The 19,862-nt window shown below is 42.3% G+C and overlaps 1 protein-coding gene and 2 long non-coding RNA genes across 4 annotated transcripts; all 3 read right to left on the bottom strand.

Annotated features, from left to right (window-relative positions):
* Positions 1 to 1,170: 1,170 nt before the first annotated feature.
* LOC125009836 lies at positions 1,171 to 2,256 on the bottom strand. Its single transcript, XR_007112986.1, has 3 exons — positions 2,101 to 2,256; positions 1,918 to 2,019; positions 1,171 to 1,677 (listed from the first exon to the last, which is right to left on the bottom strand). It is a non-coding gene; the product is annotated as an uncharacterized LOC125009836 (long non-coding RNA).
* A 616-nt stretch (positions 2,257 to 2,872) lies between these two features.
* Positions 2,873 to 15,382, bottom strand: LOC125009826 (cytochrome P450 2J4-like). 2 transcript variants are annotated; one of them, XM_047588045.1, is made up of 9 exons: positions 15,049 to 15,382; positions 8,799 to 8,952; positions 6,553 to 6,702; positions 6,136 to 6,296; positions 4,812 to 4,988; positions 4,589 to 4,727; positions 4,314 to 4,501; positions 3,621 to 3,762; positions 2,873 to 3,507 (listed from the first exon to the last, which is right to left on the bottom strand). In XM_047588045.1, the coding sequence occupies exons 1-9, from the start codon at positions 15,247 to 15,249 to the stop codon at positions 3,332 to 3,334; spliced, it is 1,488 nt and encodes a 495-aa protein (XP_047444001.1). In that variant the 5' UTR covers positions 15,250 to 15,382; the 3' UTR covers positions 2,873 to 3,331. The 2 variants fall into 2 exon arrangements, with proteins under 2 accessions (XP_047444001.1, XP_047444000.1); XM_047588044.1 differs by having other exon boundaries at positions 8,799 to 8,961.
* Positions 15,383 to 18,525: 3,143 nt separating this feature from the next.
* Positions 18,526 to 19,535, bottom strand: LOC125009837. The gene is made up of 3 exons (XR_007112987.1): positions 19,406 to 19,535; positions 19,223 to 19,324; positions 18,526 to 18,982 (listed from the first exon to the last, which is right to left on the bottom strand). It is a non-coding gene; the product is annotated as an uncharacterized LOC125009837 (long non-coding RNA).
* Between the last annotated feature and the right edge of the window lie 327 nt (positions 19,536 to 19,862).

Here is a 19,862-nt window from a genome sequence, read left to right on the forward strand (position 1 = left end):
AACTGTCTGATTATGCTAGTAGAATGAAAGGTTACCACTTATACTTTGAGCTTTCTGATAAGGTTTTGCATTATTGACTGAACAAAGCAGGCTACTGTGTTCAGTGAAACAGGGAGGGTGGAGCTACAGAAGCAACAACAGTCACATCACTACCAATCCATCCCCACCAAACAGGCTTCTGTCAAAAATCGACACGCCTCAAATAATGTCTGTAAGCTCTTCAAATTAATCAACATATCACAGCTTAAACAAAATAAAGCCATAGTCGTATCATTAGACGCAGAAAAGGCATATTAAAAAGTTAACTGGTCTTTCTTGTTCAGCACACTCTGCAAGTTTGGTTTAGGAGAGTCATTCCACTGGGTAAGTATACTGTGCATTTCACCAAAAGGCACAGTAACCACAAATGTAATCACATCACGAAGCTTCACACTTCACCAGGGAACCAGACAAGGATGCCCACTTTCTCTGAAAACTGGAAATCCAAATCATCCCATCATATCTCCCACTGGACCAACTTACTCACAGAATGCATTTCAATTGAACAAATAACGGCAAACAAAAAGAACCATATGTCAGCCTTTTATGAAATGTGAAACCTCTTCATAACTCACCTCCAACTTACCACAAATCTCACCCACACCCCAATCAGAAAACCGGAAACAAACCCCAACTGAAGTCACGTACATGACCACATATACCACCCATGACTAACAAATATTACAATGATTATTATAATTATTATCCATACACCTTTACTACCTTCTTGTTTATTTATTATTTGTTATTATTATTATTCTAATTAATATTGTCGCTGTTACTCTTTTTCTTATTAATATTCTATATATTCTGCTTAATTTTCTTTCTTTTTTCTTTTTTTCTCTTCTCTTTCCATGTAGCTATTATCATTAACAAATGCTTCCATCTTCTTAAGTCAAACTACCAATATATTAATATTACTGTTGTTATTACTAATGATCATTACTCTTTATTTATTTGTTTATTTTATTATTTTCTGTCCTGGATTGCACCAGTGCAGCATATCACATTTCTTTAATGCACTGCACAAAAAATAGATAAATAAAAGTTCAGTGAATACCACTTGTTCTTTGTAAATGTTGCTGTTACGTCCCGGCTCGAGAGGTGCAACATAAAAGTGGAGACACATGATGGAGTTTCAAAAAGTATTTATTTTACAAGAAGGGACAGAAAAACAGGTGAGCCATGGTGAGCTTCTGCAGTGGAAAAGTCATTCCCCAGGCTTCTTCAACAGGCCTTTTAGTCAGTCTTCTCAGGTGTGGCTGATTAAGGTGATTTGCACTGACATGCAATCTCAATTATGAACTATAAATCAAGTGAAGTACCTTCAGGGGTGATAAGCTCTGAGACCCTGAATTGCAAACAGATATACCACAAAGTTAACTTTTAAATTTCTTCATAACGAGTTCAACTGCACATGCATCAAGAGAGCAGAAGAAGCACAATCTCCTTCTACCTTGGGACACTAACTTATAAATTTTAAGGTATTGCTTTACTACCATTCTTTTTTCCCCGGATTATTTGTGATGTGGCAGTACACTGTCAGGTTGGAGCCCAGGAGGAAGGTTGCATCTGGCTTTACTGTCAGGTAGCCGAGGGGGTTGAAGACCTGGCAACCAGCTGGCCGCAGAGGGCAACCTACCCACAAACGAAAAACATACAAATTTGAGAAAACGTGCTTAGATTTAAGATTGCAATGGTGTAAACATGTTTTCTGCATATCCCAGGAGCATCGTTACAGTCATGGACATGATTGTGTGAATATTGAAATGCTTTTTACCTCATCTCTGCAGTAAAGTTCAGGGTTTAGAGCCCAGAACATGGTTGTTACTGATAATTACTAACAGTAATGGATGGATGGATGGATTTAAAACTTACGCTGGATGGAAAAGGTAAGAAGCATGATCAGGCATCTCCAAATGGCTGAGAGGAAATTCATCTCAGCTCAGCTCAGCTCATCGTTCTTAACCCACTCAGCAACTGTCAACAAAATATCATCTTACCATAAATACAACATTCTTCGTGGGAATTGACGTACGCAAAGTGATCTTTAAAACCAACCTTAGCCATCCTGTATTCGGTTGCACAGCAGTGTTTTGGCTACCACGAGAAGGCTGATCAGTGTTTAGCTGATGCCTACCATCATTTCCAGTGTGTGTTTGTGGCTGATAACATTTACAGAAGCGTAAGAGTCTCCAATCATAGTAGCCCTGTGACACACACACTGTGGTAGATAAGAGAAAAAAGAAATTTTTCTTGGCAGATAATCAAGTGTTCGACCCTGCTGATTACACCCTGTGACATTTTACAGAGCAATATGCCGACCACTGCTTCACAGCAACTCAGTTACTTAAATTTCTGCTGGCGCGGACACTTGTAACAGTAATTTTAAGCTTACTGATGCAGTCAATGACAAAACAGAGTTTATTTAGATGCCCAAAATTAATTCACCGCATCAAAAACATTCAAAAACTTGTATCTTGGAACTCACAGTGATTATACTCTCTTTAAAATATTTATCTTTAGGGTAGTCAAACAAACTTACACGTGTAGTATGATAGAAGTCACCTCACACTTTTTCCATCGAGCCGGTTGCTTATGTTTGTAGCCGACTGAGAGTCAGACTCAGACTTCTCAAACTACCCCAGTTTTATGTTATTTTCTCTGGCTTGTTATTTTCCATCTCTAACTTCAAAACCTTTACAGGGAAAACCCAGAAGTCTGAGAAAGTGCATTTTACTACAAAGATAAAAGAGACCTCAAGCTTGAGGTTTTCTGAGTATGAATCATTCATCATAATGCTGTAATTTAGGAAAAAATCAAAAAGTTGTACTCATTTTACGATTCTTTTATTAAAATCATTTGTCACACAAAATTGTTAATAACATATATAACATATTCATATAACATATTCTCAAACTGATCAACAGCTCTGATTTGACAATAAACCTCTGTGTGAATTTGAACACTCAGCAGATCCAGTGAGTAAAAAGTATGGGCTAAAACTCAGTGTAATGTTTAATTAAAAGCCAAACGTTTCTAGCTGTAGCAAGCAGAAAGGATTGTACTAACATTGTTCCCAGTGATAGTAGCGAATACTCCTGAATACAGTAGCATTGTGAAATGCAAATGTTCAGTAAAAGACTGATTGACAAGAAGAAAATTACTCCCAAATTGATTTTTACTCAAAGACTAATAATAATACAGCAGATATGGTTGGTGCATTGCAAGCTAAATGTGATAGTGCTAAGAAATAGGTATAAGTCAGTTTAGGATATGTTGGGACACTGATTTATCGTGGCACGGCACAGACACGGTAAGGTTTAGGACAACGAGCGGGTCCCGTGATGCACTCCAGACTGGGCTTCTCTCCAGGGGGTGCAGAGAATGAAAACCTCTGAAGGAGGGATGTGAAGAACAGGAATAACTCCATCCTGGCCAGCTGTTCACCGAGACACACACGCTTACCTGAGAACACACAACACAACAGACGAGTTTGACCCAGAGAGTTCACAAGATCTGGATCAGACTAAGTATACAGTATGATTTTGAGCCAAAATATTTAATAATGTATTACTAACCTGTAGAAAATGGAAGGAAGGCCTCTCTCTTCCTAAATTTACCATCCTGGTCCAGAAAGTGTTGAGGGTTGAAGGAGTTTGGAGTTTCCCACATTGACACATCATGGAGGACAGAGTGCAGTGTAGGCAGGATCATGGTTCCCTGAAGAAACACCCATTTCCAAGCACATATTAAATAATGGAGTAACTCAATTTTAATACAAAAAAAAAGTAGATGAGTTAATGTTTGTGAAGCATAAAATGGAGCCTTTTTCTTTTGTTAGGATTTTTTTTTTTTTTTTGGAAAAGTCATGTTATATTTTGGAGAATCGTCAGAGCTCATGTGCAAAATAGATTTATTCATGAGATACACTCGATTAATGTGAAACATATAACAAAAGCGTTGCTGTTGCTTCATAATTTCCAGACATTTCACATTTTCGATCATACATTAGGTAGCTATCCAGGAGATTTTAATTATAGCATGTTCACCTGCTGATGTTCCACAAGATCCTGTTATGATTTGGTCAACGCCGAACTCAACTTTAAGGATGAACTTTTAATTGATAGTAATTAATAGCTTTAGGAGTATTTCTTAGTATAGGAAAAACTAACTAGAACAAAGCAAATTGATCATTTAAAGTCACAAAAACATTTCACTCCAAAGCTATACTGACAGGAAATCCAACTTAGAAAAGGGTACTTATTGTGTACCTTTGGGATTGTGTACTTATCCACTGTAGTATCCTTGTTTGCCATGTGAGCCACATTGAGAGGGATGATGTCGCCCATCCTCTGTATCTCATGGATGACTGCATCAGTGTAGGGCATGTTTTCTCTGTCAGTCATACACGGCTGTCTGGATGAACCAATCACAGCATCAATCTCAGCCTGGACTCTCTCTGCACACAGTGGAAACAGGAAACGTGTGAGTCTGGGGGACACATAAATAAGACGTCTGACAATATCTGGATATTACTCAAACACACCTTGTATGTCAGGGTAGTGGATCATGTAAAGCAGCCCCCAGTGTAAAGTAGTGGTAGTAGTTTCAGTTCCAGCACCAAACAAGTCCATTGTGCAGAAACATAAATTTTTGAGATCAAACCCAGATTCTTTGTCCTTTGTCTGTCGGTGATACACAAGAGACAGAAGACATATTTTATTAGAAATGCAAGAACAAACACACTACAGACACGTTAAAATACTCACCTGTCCCATTTCTATGAGGAAGGAGTCAATGTAGTCTCTTGGTGATGATGGGTCAAGGGTGTCTTTGTGTTCATTGATCCTGATTTCTACAAAGTCAATTACTTCTTGTATCAGACTGAATATCTTCTGATGAGGTCCAGGAAACCACTTCATCAGCCAGGGGGCTGTGTTGTAAAGCTGCAAAACAGCAGAAAATCATTAACCAGATCAGATGACAGCTCAAAAGTACAGTAGTTAGGACATTTATCTTTCTATTGAGAAGATGAGGGGCCATTTTAGTGTACAATGAGTACTTTTACCTTTAATTCTTTAAGTGCAGATTGCTGCCATTTTCCTGTACTTTTGCTTGACAATTTTTAAATTTCATTTGTTAAATTACTTATGTTGCATGAAAATCCCAGTTGATCAGCAGTTTCTGAAATACTTAGACCAGCCCATCTGGCACCAACAACCATGCCACGTTCACTTAAATCCCCTTTCTTCCCCATTCTGATGCTCTCACCTCTACATGAATAAATGCATTTAATTACAGCCACGTGATTGGCTGATTAGGTATTTGTGTTAACTAGCAACTGGACAGGTGTACCTAATAAAGTGGCAAGTGAGTGTACAGTTCCTCCAGTTCCATGTGACCACGTCAAACTCTGACCACAGCTGGGCAGTGATAAGCATCAATCAGTCTGTCTCTATCACAATAGACGTCTTTCTCATAACTGCAGATTCAACCACAACCACCCTCAAACCTCACTCATGATAGACCCAGAAAACCATCACTTTTGGGCTCAAGTTCCAGACTATTTCTTTAATTTTAGTTGAGCTCAAGAGTTCTTCTCCCTTGCTGACAGCAGCTTGGCCCAAGACCTGCTCACCTATCCTCTGTCGTTTGACTGTTTGCCAGAATCTCCTGAGCAGTTCCTCAAAGGTTTTTCTCCATTGTCTCATCACGTTCCCCCCAAGAACCTTTTGTTGTGGCTGCCATTTTTCCTGGCCTAGAAAATCTCCCAGCTGCCTCGGGAAACACCCATTCTGCTAAAATCTGAAAGGACATTCAACTTGATGGCTCCTCCTTCATCAAAATATGAAGGCTTCATCCCGGTGACTTGGAACTCAACACTGTATTTGTTTCGGTACCCAGGGGTATGCCCGCTGACGCAGAAGCAGATTGGATGAATGGTTGTCCATTGGTTGAATGCAAAGAATAGACACAAACATGCAACCTCAAGTGCACACAAAGGCGCAAATGCAAACGCTCACAGATGGAGACTCCTTCAATTATTGGTGAGATTGATCGGCACTGTAGCCTTTTCACAACCTTTTCACTCACCTGTGCCCACACACTCCCCTGTAAACGCACTGTCTCACTGAAGTTCTGGAGAATATGCTGGTACTGCTTGTCATTGTACTCAAACCGATTCCCAAACACCAAACAGCAAATAATGTTGGACACAGCATTATTTATCAGTGACTTGGTATTAAAAGGTTTGCCTGTAAAAAAAGAAGAGAAAATGTAGATAAGATACAGACTGAAGGTTTGTTGGCCTTAGGTCAGGGCAAAACTGTCTCATGATGACTCAGTATTATTTAAAACCTATCATGCATTTAATAAATGTTTATTAGTGATGTTATGAGTGAACATATTTTGATCCAAAACATTGATGTGTGTGCAAACTTGAATGAAAGAGAAAACGATATGTTAATATCATTAACTTGTAATAGTAAAATAGCATATTGGTTTCTGTGCCTTGCTCATCTGCAAAAGCCTCTGTGAGGTACTGGCACTCCTGCTGGATGTATCGCTCCAGGGTCTTCTTGCCCAGACCAAAGTTTCTGAGTGTATGAAGAGCAAATCTTCTCTGCTGCTTCCACTTATAACCACTGGAACCCACGAGACCTTTTGGGAACACAAAACAACATGAAATTGAAGCTACTGTAAGCCAGTATCGCTGTGCTCATGTCATACAGATGCCCTGATTGGTAGCACTGACAAAGTCTATATTATTTGTCAATATGTATATATATATATATATATATATATATATATATATATATATAGATCTTGCTAGGTGGTGTTTATAATAAGGCAGATAGCATCAGACAGACAACACTATGAGATATATATATATATATATATATATACGGTGGGGGAAATAAGTATTTGATCCCCTGCTGAATTTGTAAGTTTGCCCACTTCCATAGAAATGATCAGACTCTGGTTTTTATGGTTGTTTACTGGTTATGGGTATAGACAGAATATCAGTCGAAAATGCATAAAAAACACACAATCTAAAAGTTATAAATTGTTATGTATTTTATTAAGGGAAATAAGTATTTGATCCCCAAGCACAACACAAGTCAGTACTTTGTAGAGAAACCTTTGTTGGCAAGCACAGCGATGAGACGTTTCTTGTAGTTGGTCACCAGGTTTGCACACAGCGCAGGAGGGATTTTGGCCCATTCATCTTTACAGACAGTCTCTAAATCCTTCAAGTTTCTTGGCTGCCTCTTGGAAACTCGGAGCTTCAGCTCCCTCCACAGGTTTTCGATCGGGTTAAGGTCTGGAGACTGACTAGGCCACTCCATGACCTTAATATGCTTCTTCTTGAGCCACTCCTTTGTTGTCCTGGCAGTATGTTTTGGGTCATTGTCATGTTGGAAAACCCACCCACGAGGCATCTTCAGTGTTCTTGCTGAGGAAAGAAGGTTTTTGTCCAAGATGTTACAGTACATGGCTGCATTCATTGGCCCCATAATGCGGTGAAGTTGCCCTGTACCCTTTGCTGAAAAACAGCCCCAAAACATGATGTTTCCACCTCCATGCTTAACCGTGGGTATGGTGTTCTTTGGGTCATACTCACGTTTTTTCATCCTCCAAACACGGCGGGTCGAGTTAATGCCAAATAGCTCAACTTTGGTTTCGTCAGACCACAGCACTTTCTCCCAAGCCTTCTCTGAGTCATTTAGATGTTCACTGGCAAACTTAAGGCGGGCCTGTACATGTGCCTTCTTGAGCAGGGGGAACTTGCGGGCACTGCAAGAGTTCAATCCATAACGGCGCAGTGTGTTGCCAACTGTTTTCTTGGTGACGGAGGTCCCAACTGCTTCCAGATCATCAACAAGCTCCTGCCGTGTTGTTTTAGGCTGCTCCCTCACCTTTCTCATCATCATCCTCACTCCATGAGGCGAGATTTTGCGGGGAGCTCCAGACCGAGGACAGTTGATGGTCCTTTTATGGGTCTTCCACTTGCGAATAATGGCACCAATAGTTGTCACCTTCTCACCAAGCCTTTTGCTGATGGTTTTGTAACCTATACCAGCCTTGTGCAGGTCTACAATCTTGTCTCTGACATCTTTAGACAGCTCTTTGGTCTTGCCCATGGTGCTGTAGAAGTTGGAATGTAAGAAACTGATTCTTAGAGCAGGTGTGCTTTATATACATGACGAGTTAAGATCAGGAGTATTGGTAATTAGTTGACTGAGCATAGCTGTGTGCCACATGCGCACCAGCCAATCTGTAGGAGCCTGAATTCTAAGTGAATTGTTGGGGATCAAATACTTATTTCCCTTAATAAAATACATAACAATTTATAACTTTTAGATTGTGTGTTTTTTATGCATTTTCGATTGATATTCTGTCTATACCCATAACCAGTAAACAACCATAAAAACCAGAGTCTGATCATTTCTATGGAAGTGGGCAAACTTACAAATTCAGCAGGGGATCAAATACTTATTTCCCCCACTGTATATATATCTCTATATATAGATATATCTATCTCTATATATAGATATATCTATCTCTATCTATATATCTCTATATCTATCTATCTATATATCTATCTATAGATATATCTATCTATCTATCTATCTATCTATCTATATATATCTATATATATATCTATCTATCTCATAGTGTTGTCTGTCTGATGCTATCTGCCTTATTATAAACACCACCTAGCAATTTTTGACACGGAATGAGACAAAATGCACCTCTATTTCCAACCAATTCTTCAAACAATGGTACGGAGGGCCGATCTGTGAAGTCTTCTCCTCGTTCGACCAGGGCTTCTTTCATGAGCTTGTAGCCATTGATGACCACAATCCTTCCACCAAAGAGACGGAGGCTGAATATGTTCCCGTATTTCTGTGCAAACTCAACATAGTTGTGGTGCAACACTGCATTGAGTACATATATTTAACAATTATTAATAAATATGTAGCACACATGTGACTGATGTGGAAGTGTAGAAGTGACTCAAAAGGCAATTCGTATCAAGACACTGGTGATGATTTCCAGGAAACTACAGCTACAAACTTGTCTATATGCACAGTTAACTTTTCACCCTGATATATTTATTGACCTCAGAAGATTGGTTAGTGCTAATCAAAGTCTGGTGGTGAAAATATTCAGAATAATACTGGGGAAACCTAGTTCACCAAGAATCAAGTTTATTTCCATTTTATTACAGTTAATGATTTCCAATGTTTCCCATGGGATCTGAAATCAGAGAACAAAAAGACACACACACACACACACACACACACACACACACACACACACACACACACACACACACACACGTTGACAATTGACTTTGCAAACGATGACGTTACCCACGAGACAGCATGTCAGCCACCAGATTATCAGCCCCTTTCTTGTGCTTTACCTCGATGTTATAGCGCTGTGCTTGGAGCGCCCAGCGCATCAACCGCTGGTTACTGTTGTACATCTGCATCAGGAAAACAAGGGGGTTGTGATCTGTGTACACTGTAACTGGTACAGATGTGGAGCCCACATAAACTTTGGAGTGCTGCAAAGCAAGGAGCATGGCCAGGGTTTCTTTCTCAATCGTTGAGTAATTCAGCTGATGCTTTTTAAACTTCACTGAGAAGTAGCAGACAGGGTGGCACACATTATCAACACCGTCTTGCAATAGCACTGCTCCAGCTCCTATGGCACTAGCATCGACTTCCAGCTTGAAAGGCCTGGAGAAGTTGGGTGCAGCCAACACTGGGGCACTACAGAGGAGGGACTTGGCAGCAGTAAAGGCATGGGCACAGTCATCATCCCAAACAAAAGGAATGGCTGGGCTACACAGCTTGGTCAATGGGGCAACCTCTACAGAAAAGGTTTTACAAAAACACAGATAGTAACCGGCCATACCCAGGAAACATCTCAGTTCACGCCGAGTCGTAGGTGTCGGGAGAGCCAGCACAGCCTCAACCTTGGTGGTCACCGGCAGAACCTGCCCATGGCCAACCTGCTTCCCCAAGTAGGTGATCATAGCCTTGCCAAATTCGCACTTGGCCAGATTTAACGTTAGTGAGGCATCTGCCAGGCACCGGAACACATCCTTCAAGCTGGAGATGTGACTCACCCAGTCTCTGGAATAGACCACCACATCATCTAAGCACACGCTACAGTCAGGCACATTTCCCAATACATGCTGCATGAGGCGCTGGAAAGTGGCTGGGGCATTTATCATGCGAAAGGCCATTACGGTGTACTGCAAGAAGGCATCAGGGGTGACAAATGCAGAAATGTCAGATGCACGTTGCGTTAAAGGGACCTGCCAGTACCCTTTTAGCAGATCTAGTTTCGTAATACATTCTGCAGGACCCACACTGTCGATACAATCATCAATACGAGGTAAAGGAAAGGAATCCGGCACAGTCCCTGCGTTCACAGTGAAATCGGTGCAGAATCGAGGGGTTCCGTCTGACTTAGGAGTCAACAAACAGGGCGAGCTCCAAGGACTACAACTAGGTCGGGCAAAACCGTTTTCAACCAGGTACGCAACCTCTTGTTTCATTAATTCTCTTTTCTCAACAGGACAGCGGTACGCCTGCTGCTTAATGGGTGTATGATCACTCACATCAATATCATGTTCTAACACGTTGGTACGGCATGGCACATCCCCATGCAAAGTGGGGTAGGTAACGAGAAGGTCAAGCACATCCTGACGCTGAGCTGGGGGAAGATAGGACAGATGTTACTCGGCATTCGACATGAACTCGGAGTTGGACAACTGGCCAGACTGCTGTGCATCAGAGGGTGGAATCAAGTCATCAGTTACATCGGCTACACAAACAAGCAAAGGAGCAACGGTAACAGAGTGCTCTGAACGTGCAACCTGTTTATCCTCTGGTGAGTGGAAAGCTTTAAGCATGTTAATATGGCACAAACGAGTCTTCTTGCGACACTCGGGCGTCCGGATGACATAATCTGTGTCAGAGATTCTACTCTCCACTACATAGGGACCCGTGAATCAAGCTGTAAGCGCGGACCCAGGTGTGGGTAGCAACACCAACACCTCATCACCAGGCTGGAACTGCCGCTCAACAGCCTTCCGGTCAAATCGTTGTTTCATACTGCCCTGAGCAGAGGAGAGGGCCTCTTTTGCCAGCTTAGAGGCAAGATGCAGACGCTCTCTGCATTTGGAGACAAAATCCACAATGTTAGTTTGTCTTGGGGAGCTGCCCACCAACTGCTCCTTCAAGACTGCTAACGGACCTCGCACATTGTACCCAAATACTAGCTCCGCTGGGCTGAACCTCAGAGACTCCTGCTTTGCATCTATAATGGCAAACAATACAAATGGTACCCCCTCATCCCAGTCTTTACCACTGTCATGACAAAATTTACTTAACATAGATTTTAAAGTTTGATGCCACCGTTCAAGCGCACCTTGAGACTCGGGATGGTAAGCACTCGACACAGAATGACAAATACCCAGAGACTGCAGGGTCTCATTAAAGACCTTGGAAAGAAAATTAGTTCCCTGGTCAGTTTGCACCACCCTCGGCAAACCAAACGGAGTGAAAAACTTCAGCAGTGCCTTCGTGACCGCTGGTGCTGTAACTTTTCGCAAAGGGACAGCTGCAGGAAACCAAGTGGAGACACACATCATTGTTAACATGAACTGATTGCCAGCCTTAGTTCTAGGCAGTGGACCCACACAATCAACAATCACATGCTCGAAAGGCTCACCAATGGCTGGAACAGGACGAAGAGGAGCAGGGGGCACAGGCTGATTCGGTTTCCCTACAATCTGACAAGTACTGCAACACTTACAAAAATTCGTCACATCATCCTTTAAACCGGGCCAAAAGAAATGCCGGAGGACTCGATGATAGGTCTTAGTTACCCCCAGGTGACCTGACCACAAATGTTCATGGGCCAACTTCAGCACATGCTGGCGACAATTAACAGGAAGGACTATCTGATGGACCACCCCCCAATCCTCACCAAGCTCAACTGCTGCTCTGCCTGATTGTGAAGCCCACCTGCGCATCAGGACACCATCGTCAAGAAAATATGGTTGCTTAGATGTACACTCACTGGATTCCTTCACAGCAGCAGCCAAACATTTAGCTAAAGATTGATCTGTTTGCTGGGAAGCAATGAGAGCCTCATGATTAAGTGGTAAGGGAGCCGCAAGAGCAACAGGCTCCCCACCCTGTTCAGGTTTTATGAACCACACCGTCCTCTGAACCACCATCAGGGGGCAGCTCATCCTGGGAGAGAACAGATAGAAACAGAATCGGCCAAATCAACCTCCTGGTCCTGAGCCTGCCCACGGGCCTTAGCTCTTGTTAGCACACTAACCGTAAACACATCAGGATGTTTTTCAGCCAACTCATCAGGATCAGACTCTGGAATGGGCTCAGCAACGACCTTAGGAACAGGATAAACCTTTCCGCCAGCAATATCATTACCCATGATGAAATCGACACCACGAATAGGAAAACACGAGCGAACCCCCACATGAAAATAACCAGTCGCCAGATCCGACTGCACATGGATTCTGTGCAGAAGGGCGGGAATGACACCCATCTCAATCCCCCTAACCACAGCACTGGCGTCAGACTCAGCACCAGATGGCAACACACTGGACAAAATGAGGGACTGCGAGCAGGCCGTGTCACGCAGCGCAGTCACTAGGCGCTGGTCCCTGGCCTGTCCCGCAAGAGACACCCAACACTTGAATATGAAAGGCCTAAAACAGTCTCCAGGAACCTCTGACACTATGGTCTCGCTACTGATGGACATTTTAATAAGCCCCACGCCTTTTGGTGGCCTCGCAACAGGCTGCTTACGCTTCCAGGCAACACAATCCGCCATCAAATGACCCGACTTATGACAATAAAAACATTGCCGATCAACTTTGGAAACAGAAGGAACAGCAGCTCCTGACACCTGCGTACAAGACTTCGGCAAAACCTCCCGAGGGGACTCACGTTTAGCCAACACACTTTTGTGTGTGAGCGCAAACTCATCTGCCAAGGTGGCAGCCTGCTGCAAGGTGGACACTTTCTGTTCGTTCAGATATACAACAGTACGCTCAGAAACAACTTTTAAATTCTTCCAGCAACATAAGTTCGCGCACCGAGGTAAAATCGTCAGCCTTACAGGCCGCACACCACCGGTCGAAGAGAACGCCCTTCTCTCTGGCAAAGTCAATGTGGGTCTGGTTGGATACCTTACGAAGATTTCGAAATCGCTGTCTGTACGCCTCAGGTACCAGCTCATATGCCCGCAGAATAGCACCTTTAACTTTGTCATAATTGAGACCATCCTTCACGGACAAGGAGGAGCAGGCCTCCTGAGCTCTGTCAACCTGCACTGTAGTAAAATAGCCCACACATCTTCTGGCCAGCGTAACGCAGCGGCAATACGCTCAAAGGCGCCGAAATTTTCTACCTCTGCCTCACGAAATACAGGGACCAAGGAAATGTGTTTAGTCACATCGAAAGTGACGGATGGAAGTGACACAGGTGGAACCTTGCCAGCAGGAGCAGTACGAGCCTGAAGCTCAACTTGGCGCAGCCTAACAGCTGTGTCCGCCTCTAACTTTTTTAATTCCAACTCCCTGCGAAACTGAAAACTCACGCTCGCGCTCCTCTTTTTCTAACTGAAAACGAGCTAAACGGACTTTCAGTCTGGCTTCCACTTTTGAGCCGGGAGTGGACTCAACAGAGAATGGGACAAACTGAGGTATTGTGACCGGCCTCGCCGCCGTCCCCACCTCTTTCACAGCAGGAGTACCCTGATCGGCCACTTCCACCGGGCCGCCCTCACCAGGAGAGGCTGCTGCCACAACCGGAGCGTCCCCAGGCAAACTAAGAATTCCTCTACTGACCAACTCATCTAAAAGCACCGCCTTTAGCTCAGCTTTGACAAGGGACATAGAAACCGAGACACCATAGTACTCGGCAATCACACGTAGATCACTTTTTGTACATTTATCAAACACAATTAATGAGGGATCCGACACAAATGCGCCAGCGTCAAACGCTGCCATTACCAAAACACTCCGCGAGGAAATAACAGCAGACCACAAACAAAACAATCAACTGGGAACCGCCAGGAACACACGCGCCACGTATGATGTCCACACACAAACAGCCGCCACGAAAGACAAACTTCCCCAAATCCTACCTAACATGAACTTCACCTACCAATCTTCTAGGGCGTGCCGGGCTCGAGGCGTCTTATTGGCAACACATCAGCGGCCGAAACCCTGAAACGCCAGCCCCCACCGGAGACCAAAGCCTCCGCCCGGAGTTAACCCCGAAAATAAAAAAGGCAAAATAACAAAAGAGCACCCGATGGAAAGGATGAGTTCAACTCAACCCAACTGGGCACTCACCTGTGTAATCCGGAGAAACTGCCACTGACGTCGCCACCGGCTGCAGGCACACAGACACCAATACGCAGGACAAACTGGGAACGAACAACAAAAGAAACTCTCCGGTACAGCTGCGAGAACGATCTCGGACGAGCCCCCAAAATAGTTACGACCCGACAGGGCAGAAAATGGTGGAGGGGAACACAAGGAGGTAACAATTGAGGTAAAAGGGAAAACAAACCAAAGAAGCCAACCAAGGACCGTCTGCAATCGCAGGGATTTATTCACAATATACAATAACGCAAGAAGAAGCCTTTCGCAAACACCACGATGCCAGCCAGAAACAAACACACTGCACACCACGACACGCTGGCTGCAGGATCACTTTCCCAATGACGCACCCAGGTAGGAGATTTATGGCCTACAGCTGGCAATCAGCTAATCAGAGAACAAAAAGACAAGGCTACACACACACACACACACACTGGCCCGTAACGGGTACATGAAGAGAAAAAGAATTAAAGAAAAAAAAAAAAAAAAAAAAAAAGGTTCACTGATGATGCTTTTCATTTACGTTTATATAGTTTTTTGATAAAGTGGACTCATACCTCTGTGAACTGCAGGTGAAGTTCGCTGGATTCAATACGATGAAGATCACCAATAAAAGGAAGCGCCCACGGCCCAGGAGGAAAGTTCTTTGGTCGTCTGTTCTTTATGATATCAGCCAATAACAGAAACACACAGAAAAATATTAAAACACTCCTGGCGTCGATCCAATCCAAACCGAGGACATTGAATACTGCCTCCATTGGTTTTCTTATTTATCCTAAATTTAATATATTAGAGACAAATCTTTGTTTCTAGTTTTTAAATTTAAGTGGTCTCGTCTTAGCTGTGTTAACACGGTCAAATAGAAAGCAGTCAGGAATGTGCAGGGAAATACTGCAGCAAAATAAACATATCAAGATAAGACATAAAGGTGAAAGGTGGTGTGTCAGAGTCTGGCCTTCAAAATAAGAGCATGCGACTAAGCTCTTTTACATTTGTAGAAATATCAATACCTCAAGTGGTACGCTATAACATTTTAAATGTTTCTTTTTCTTGTTTTTTTTTATCCTATTTTTGATACCACTGTATTATACAGTGAATCTGTATGTGAATGTGTATAGAGCATTACTTTACAGGTGCTGGCCAGTAAATTAGAATATCATCAAAAAGTTGAATTATTTCAGTAATTCCATTCAAAAGGTGAAACTTGTATACTGTATACTTTCCTTCCACACATAGTGATATATTTCAAGTGTTTATTCATTTTCATTTTTATTATTACAACTGACAGCTAATGAAAACACCAAATTCAGTATCTCAGAAAATTAGAATATTCTGAAAAGGCTCAATATAGAAGACACCTGGTGCCACACTAATCAGCTGATTAACTCAAAACGCCTGCAAAGGCCTTTAAAAGGTTCCTCAGTCTTGTTCTGAAGGCTCCACAATCATGGGGAAGACTTCTGACTTAACAGTTGTCCAAAAGACGACCATTGACACCTTGTACAAGGAGGGCAAGACACAAAAGTTGATTGCTAAAGAAGCTGGCTGTTCGCAGAGCTCTGTGTCCAAGCACATTAACAGACAGGCGAAGGGACGGAAAAAATGTGGTAGAAAAAAGTGTACAAGCTCTAGGGATAACTGCACCCTGCAGAGAATTGTGACGACAAACCCATTCAAAAATGTGGGGGAGATCCACAAAGAGTGGACTGCAGCTGGAGTCAGCGCTTCAAGAACCACCACGAAGAGACGCATGAAAGACATGGGATTCAGCTGTCGCATTCCGTGTGTCAAGCCACTCTTGAACAAGAAACAGCGTAAGAAGCGTCTCGCCTGGGCCAAGGACTGGACTGCTGCTGAGTGGTCCAAAGTTATGTTTTCTGATGAAAGCAAATTTTGCATTTCCTTTGGAAATCAAGGACCCAGAGTCTGGAGGAAGAGCGGAGAAGCACAGAATCCACGTTGCATGAGGTCCAGTGTAAAGTTTCCACCGTCAGTGATGGTGTGGGGTGCCATGTCATCTGCCGGTGTTGGCCCACTCTGTTTCCTGAGGTCCAAGGTCAATGCAGCTGTCTACCAGGAAGTTTTAGAGCACTTCATGCTTCCTGCTGCTGACCAACTTTATGGAGATGCAGATTTCACTTTTCAACAGGACTTGGCACCTGCACACAGTGCCAAAACCACCAGTACCTGGTTCAAGGACCATGGTATCCCTGTCCTTGATTGGCCAGCAAACTCGCCTGACCTTAACCCCATAGAAAATCTATGGGGTATTGTGAAGCGGAAGATGCAATGCGCTAGACCCAACAATGCAGAGGAGCTGAAGACGACTATCAGAGCAACCTGGGCTCTCATAACACCTGAGCAGTGCCACAGACTGATCGAGTCCATGCCACGCCGCATTAATGCAGTGATTGAGGCAAAAGGAGCCCCGACTAAGTATTGAGTGCTATACATGCGCATGCTTTTCATGTTCATTCTTTTCAGTTGGCCAACATTTCTAAAAAAAACATTTTTTTCATTGGCCTTTTCAGAATATTCTAATTTTCTGAGATACTGAATTTGGTGTTTTCATTAGCTGTCAGTTGTAATAATAAAAATGAAAATGAATAAACACTTGAAATATATCACTATGTGTGGAAGGAAAGTATACAGTATACAAGTTTCACCTTTTGAATGGAATTACTGAAATAATTCAACTTTTTGATGATATTCTAATTTACTGGCCAGCACCTGTATTGTTGCATCTGGTATGAGTGGGGCTGAATCTCACTATTTTATAGGGCCACATGAATCTTAACCTCTAATCCACTAAAAACTGTCTGATTATGCTAGTAGAATGAAAGGTTACCACTTATACTTTGAGCTTTCTGATAAGGTTTTGCATTATTGACTGAACAAAGCAGGCTACTGTGTTCAGTGAAACAGGGAGGGTGGAGCTACAGAAGCAACAACAGTGAACTCACTACTAATCCATTCCCACCAAACAGGCTTCTGTCAAAAATCGACACGCCTCAAATAATGTCTGTAAGCTCTTCAAATTAATCAACATATCACAGCTTAAACAAAATAAAGCCATAGTCGTATCATTAGACGCAGAAAAGGCATATTAAAAAGTAAACTGGACTTTCTCGTTCAGCACACTCTGCAAGTTTGGTTAAGGAGAGTCATTCCACTGGATAAGTATACTGTGCATTTCACCAAAAGGCACAGTAACCACCAATGTAATCACATCACGAAGCTTCACACTCCACCAGAGAACCAGGCAAGGATGCCCACTTTCTCTGAAAACTGGAAATCCAAATCATCCCATCATATCTCCCACTGGACCAACTTACTCACAGAATGCATTTCAATTGAACAAATAACGGCAAACAAAAAGAACCATATGTCAGCCTTTTATGAAATGTGAAACCTCTTCATAACTCACCTCCAACTTACCACAAATCTCACCCACACCCCAATCAGAAAACCGGAAACAAACCCCAACTGAAGTCACGTACATGACCACATATACCACCCATGACTAACAAATATTACAATGATTATTATAATTATTATCCATACACCTTTACTACCTTCTTGTTTATTTATTATTTGTTATTATTATTATTCTAATTAATACTGTTGCTGTTACTCTTTTTCTTATTAATATTCTATATATTCTGCTTAATTTTCTTTCTTTTTTCTTTTTTTCTCTTCTCTTTCCATGTAGCTATTATCATTAACAAATGCTTCCATCTTCTTAAGCCAAACTACCAATATATTAATATTACTGTTGTTATTACTAATGATCATTACTCTTTATTTATTTGTTTATTTTATTATTTTCTGTCCTGGATTGCCCCAGTGCAGCATATCACATTTCTTTAATGCACTGCACAAAAAATAGATAAATAAAAGTTCAGTGAATGCCACTTGTTCTTTGTAAATGTTGCTGTTACGTCCCGGCTCGAGAGGTGCAACATAAAAGTGGAGACACATGATGGAGTTTCAAAAAGTATTTATTTTACAAGAAGGGACAGAAAAAACAGGTGAGCCATGGTGAGCTTCTGCAGTGGAAAAGTCATTCCCCAGGCTTCTTCAACAGGCCTTTTAGTCAGTCTTCTCAGGTGTGGCTGATTAAGGTGATTTGCACTGACATGCAATCTCAATTATGAACTATAAATCAAGTGAAGTACCTTCAGGGGTGATAAGCCCTGAGACCCTGAATTGCAAACAGATATACCACAAAGTTAACTTTTAAATTTCTTCATAACGAGTTCAACTGCACATGCATCAAGAGAGCAGAAGAAGCACAATCTCCTTCTACCTTGGGACACTAACTTATAAATTTTAAGGTATTGCTTTACTACCATTCTTTTTTCCCCGGATTATTTGTGATGTGGCAGTACACTGTCAGGTTGGAGCCCAGGAGGAAGGTTGCATCTGGCTTTACTGTCAGGTAGCCGAGGGGGTTGAAGACCTGGCAACCAGCTGGCCGCAGAGGGCAACCTACCCACAAACGAAAAACATACAAGTTTGAGAAAACGTGCTTAGATTTAAGATTGCAATGGTGTAAACATGTTTTCTGCATATCCCAGGAGCATCGTTACAGTCATGGACATGATTGTGTGAATATTGAAATGCTTTTTACCTCATCTCTGCAATAAAGTTCAGGGTTTAGAGCCCAGAACATGGTTGTTACTGATAATTACTAACAGTAATGGATGGATGGATGGATTTAAAACTTACGCTGGATGGAAAAGGTAAGAAGCATGATCAGGCATCTCCAAATGGCTGAGAGGAAATTCATCTCAGCTCAGCTCAGCTCATCGTTCTTAACCCACTCAGCAACTGTCAACAAAATATCATCTTACCATAAATACAACATTCTTCGTGGGAATTGACGTACGCAAAGTGATCTTTAAAACCAACCTCAGCCATCCTGTATTCGGGTGCACAGCAGTGTTTTGGCTACCACGAGAAGGCTGATCAGTGTTTAGCTGATGCCTACCATCATTTCCAGTGTGTGTTTGTGGCTGATAACATTTACAGAAGCGTAAGAGTCTCCAATCATAGTAGCCCTGTGACACACACACTGTGGTAGATAAGAGAAAAAAGAAATTTTTCTTGGCAGATAATCAAGTGTTTGACCCTGCTGATTACACCCTGTGACATTTTACAGAGCAATATGCCGACCACTGCTATCTTGGAACTCACAGTGATTATACTCTCTTTAAAATATTTATCTTTAGGGTAGTCAAACAAACTTACACGTGTAGTATGATAGAAGTCACCTCACACTTTTTCCATCGAGCCGGTTGCTTATGTTTGTAGCCGACTGAGAGTCAGACTCAGACTTCTCAAACTACCCCAGTTTTATGTTATTTTC

This window comes from Mugil cephalus, chromosome 6 (assembly GCF_022458985.1).
Source record: "Mugil cephalus isolate CIBA_MC_2020 chromosome 6, CIBA_Mcephalus_1.1, whole genome shotgun sequence".
Lineage (NCBI taxonomy): Eukaryota > Metazoa > Chordata > Actinopteri > Mugiliformes > Mugilidae > Mugil > Mugil cephalus.

Bases quoted from the DNA above. Each gene is read 5' to 3' on its own strand.
- LOC125009826 (XM_047588044.1), bottom strand. From the start codon at position 15,249: ATGGAGGCAGTATTCAATGTCCTCGGTTTGGATTGGATCGACGCCAGG. The intron at 4,502-4,588 runs GTGTGTTTGAGT...CACTGTGTGCAG, and splicing joins CCACTACCCTGACATACAAG to AGAGAGTCCAGGCTGAGATT. The intron at 3,508-3,620 runs GTTAGTAATACA...GTGTGTTCTCAG, and splicing joins CTTCCTTCCATTTTCTACAG to GTAAGCGTGTGTGTCTCGGT.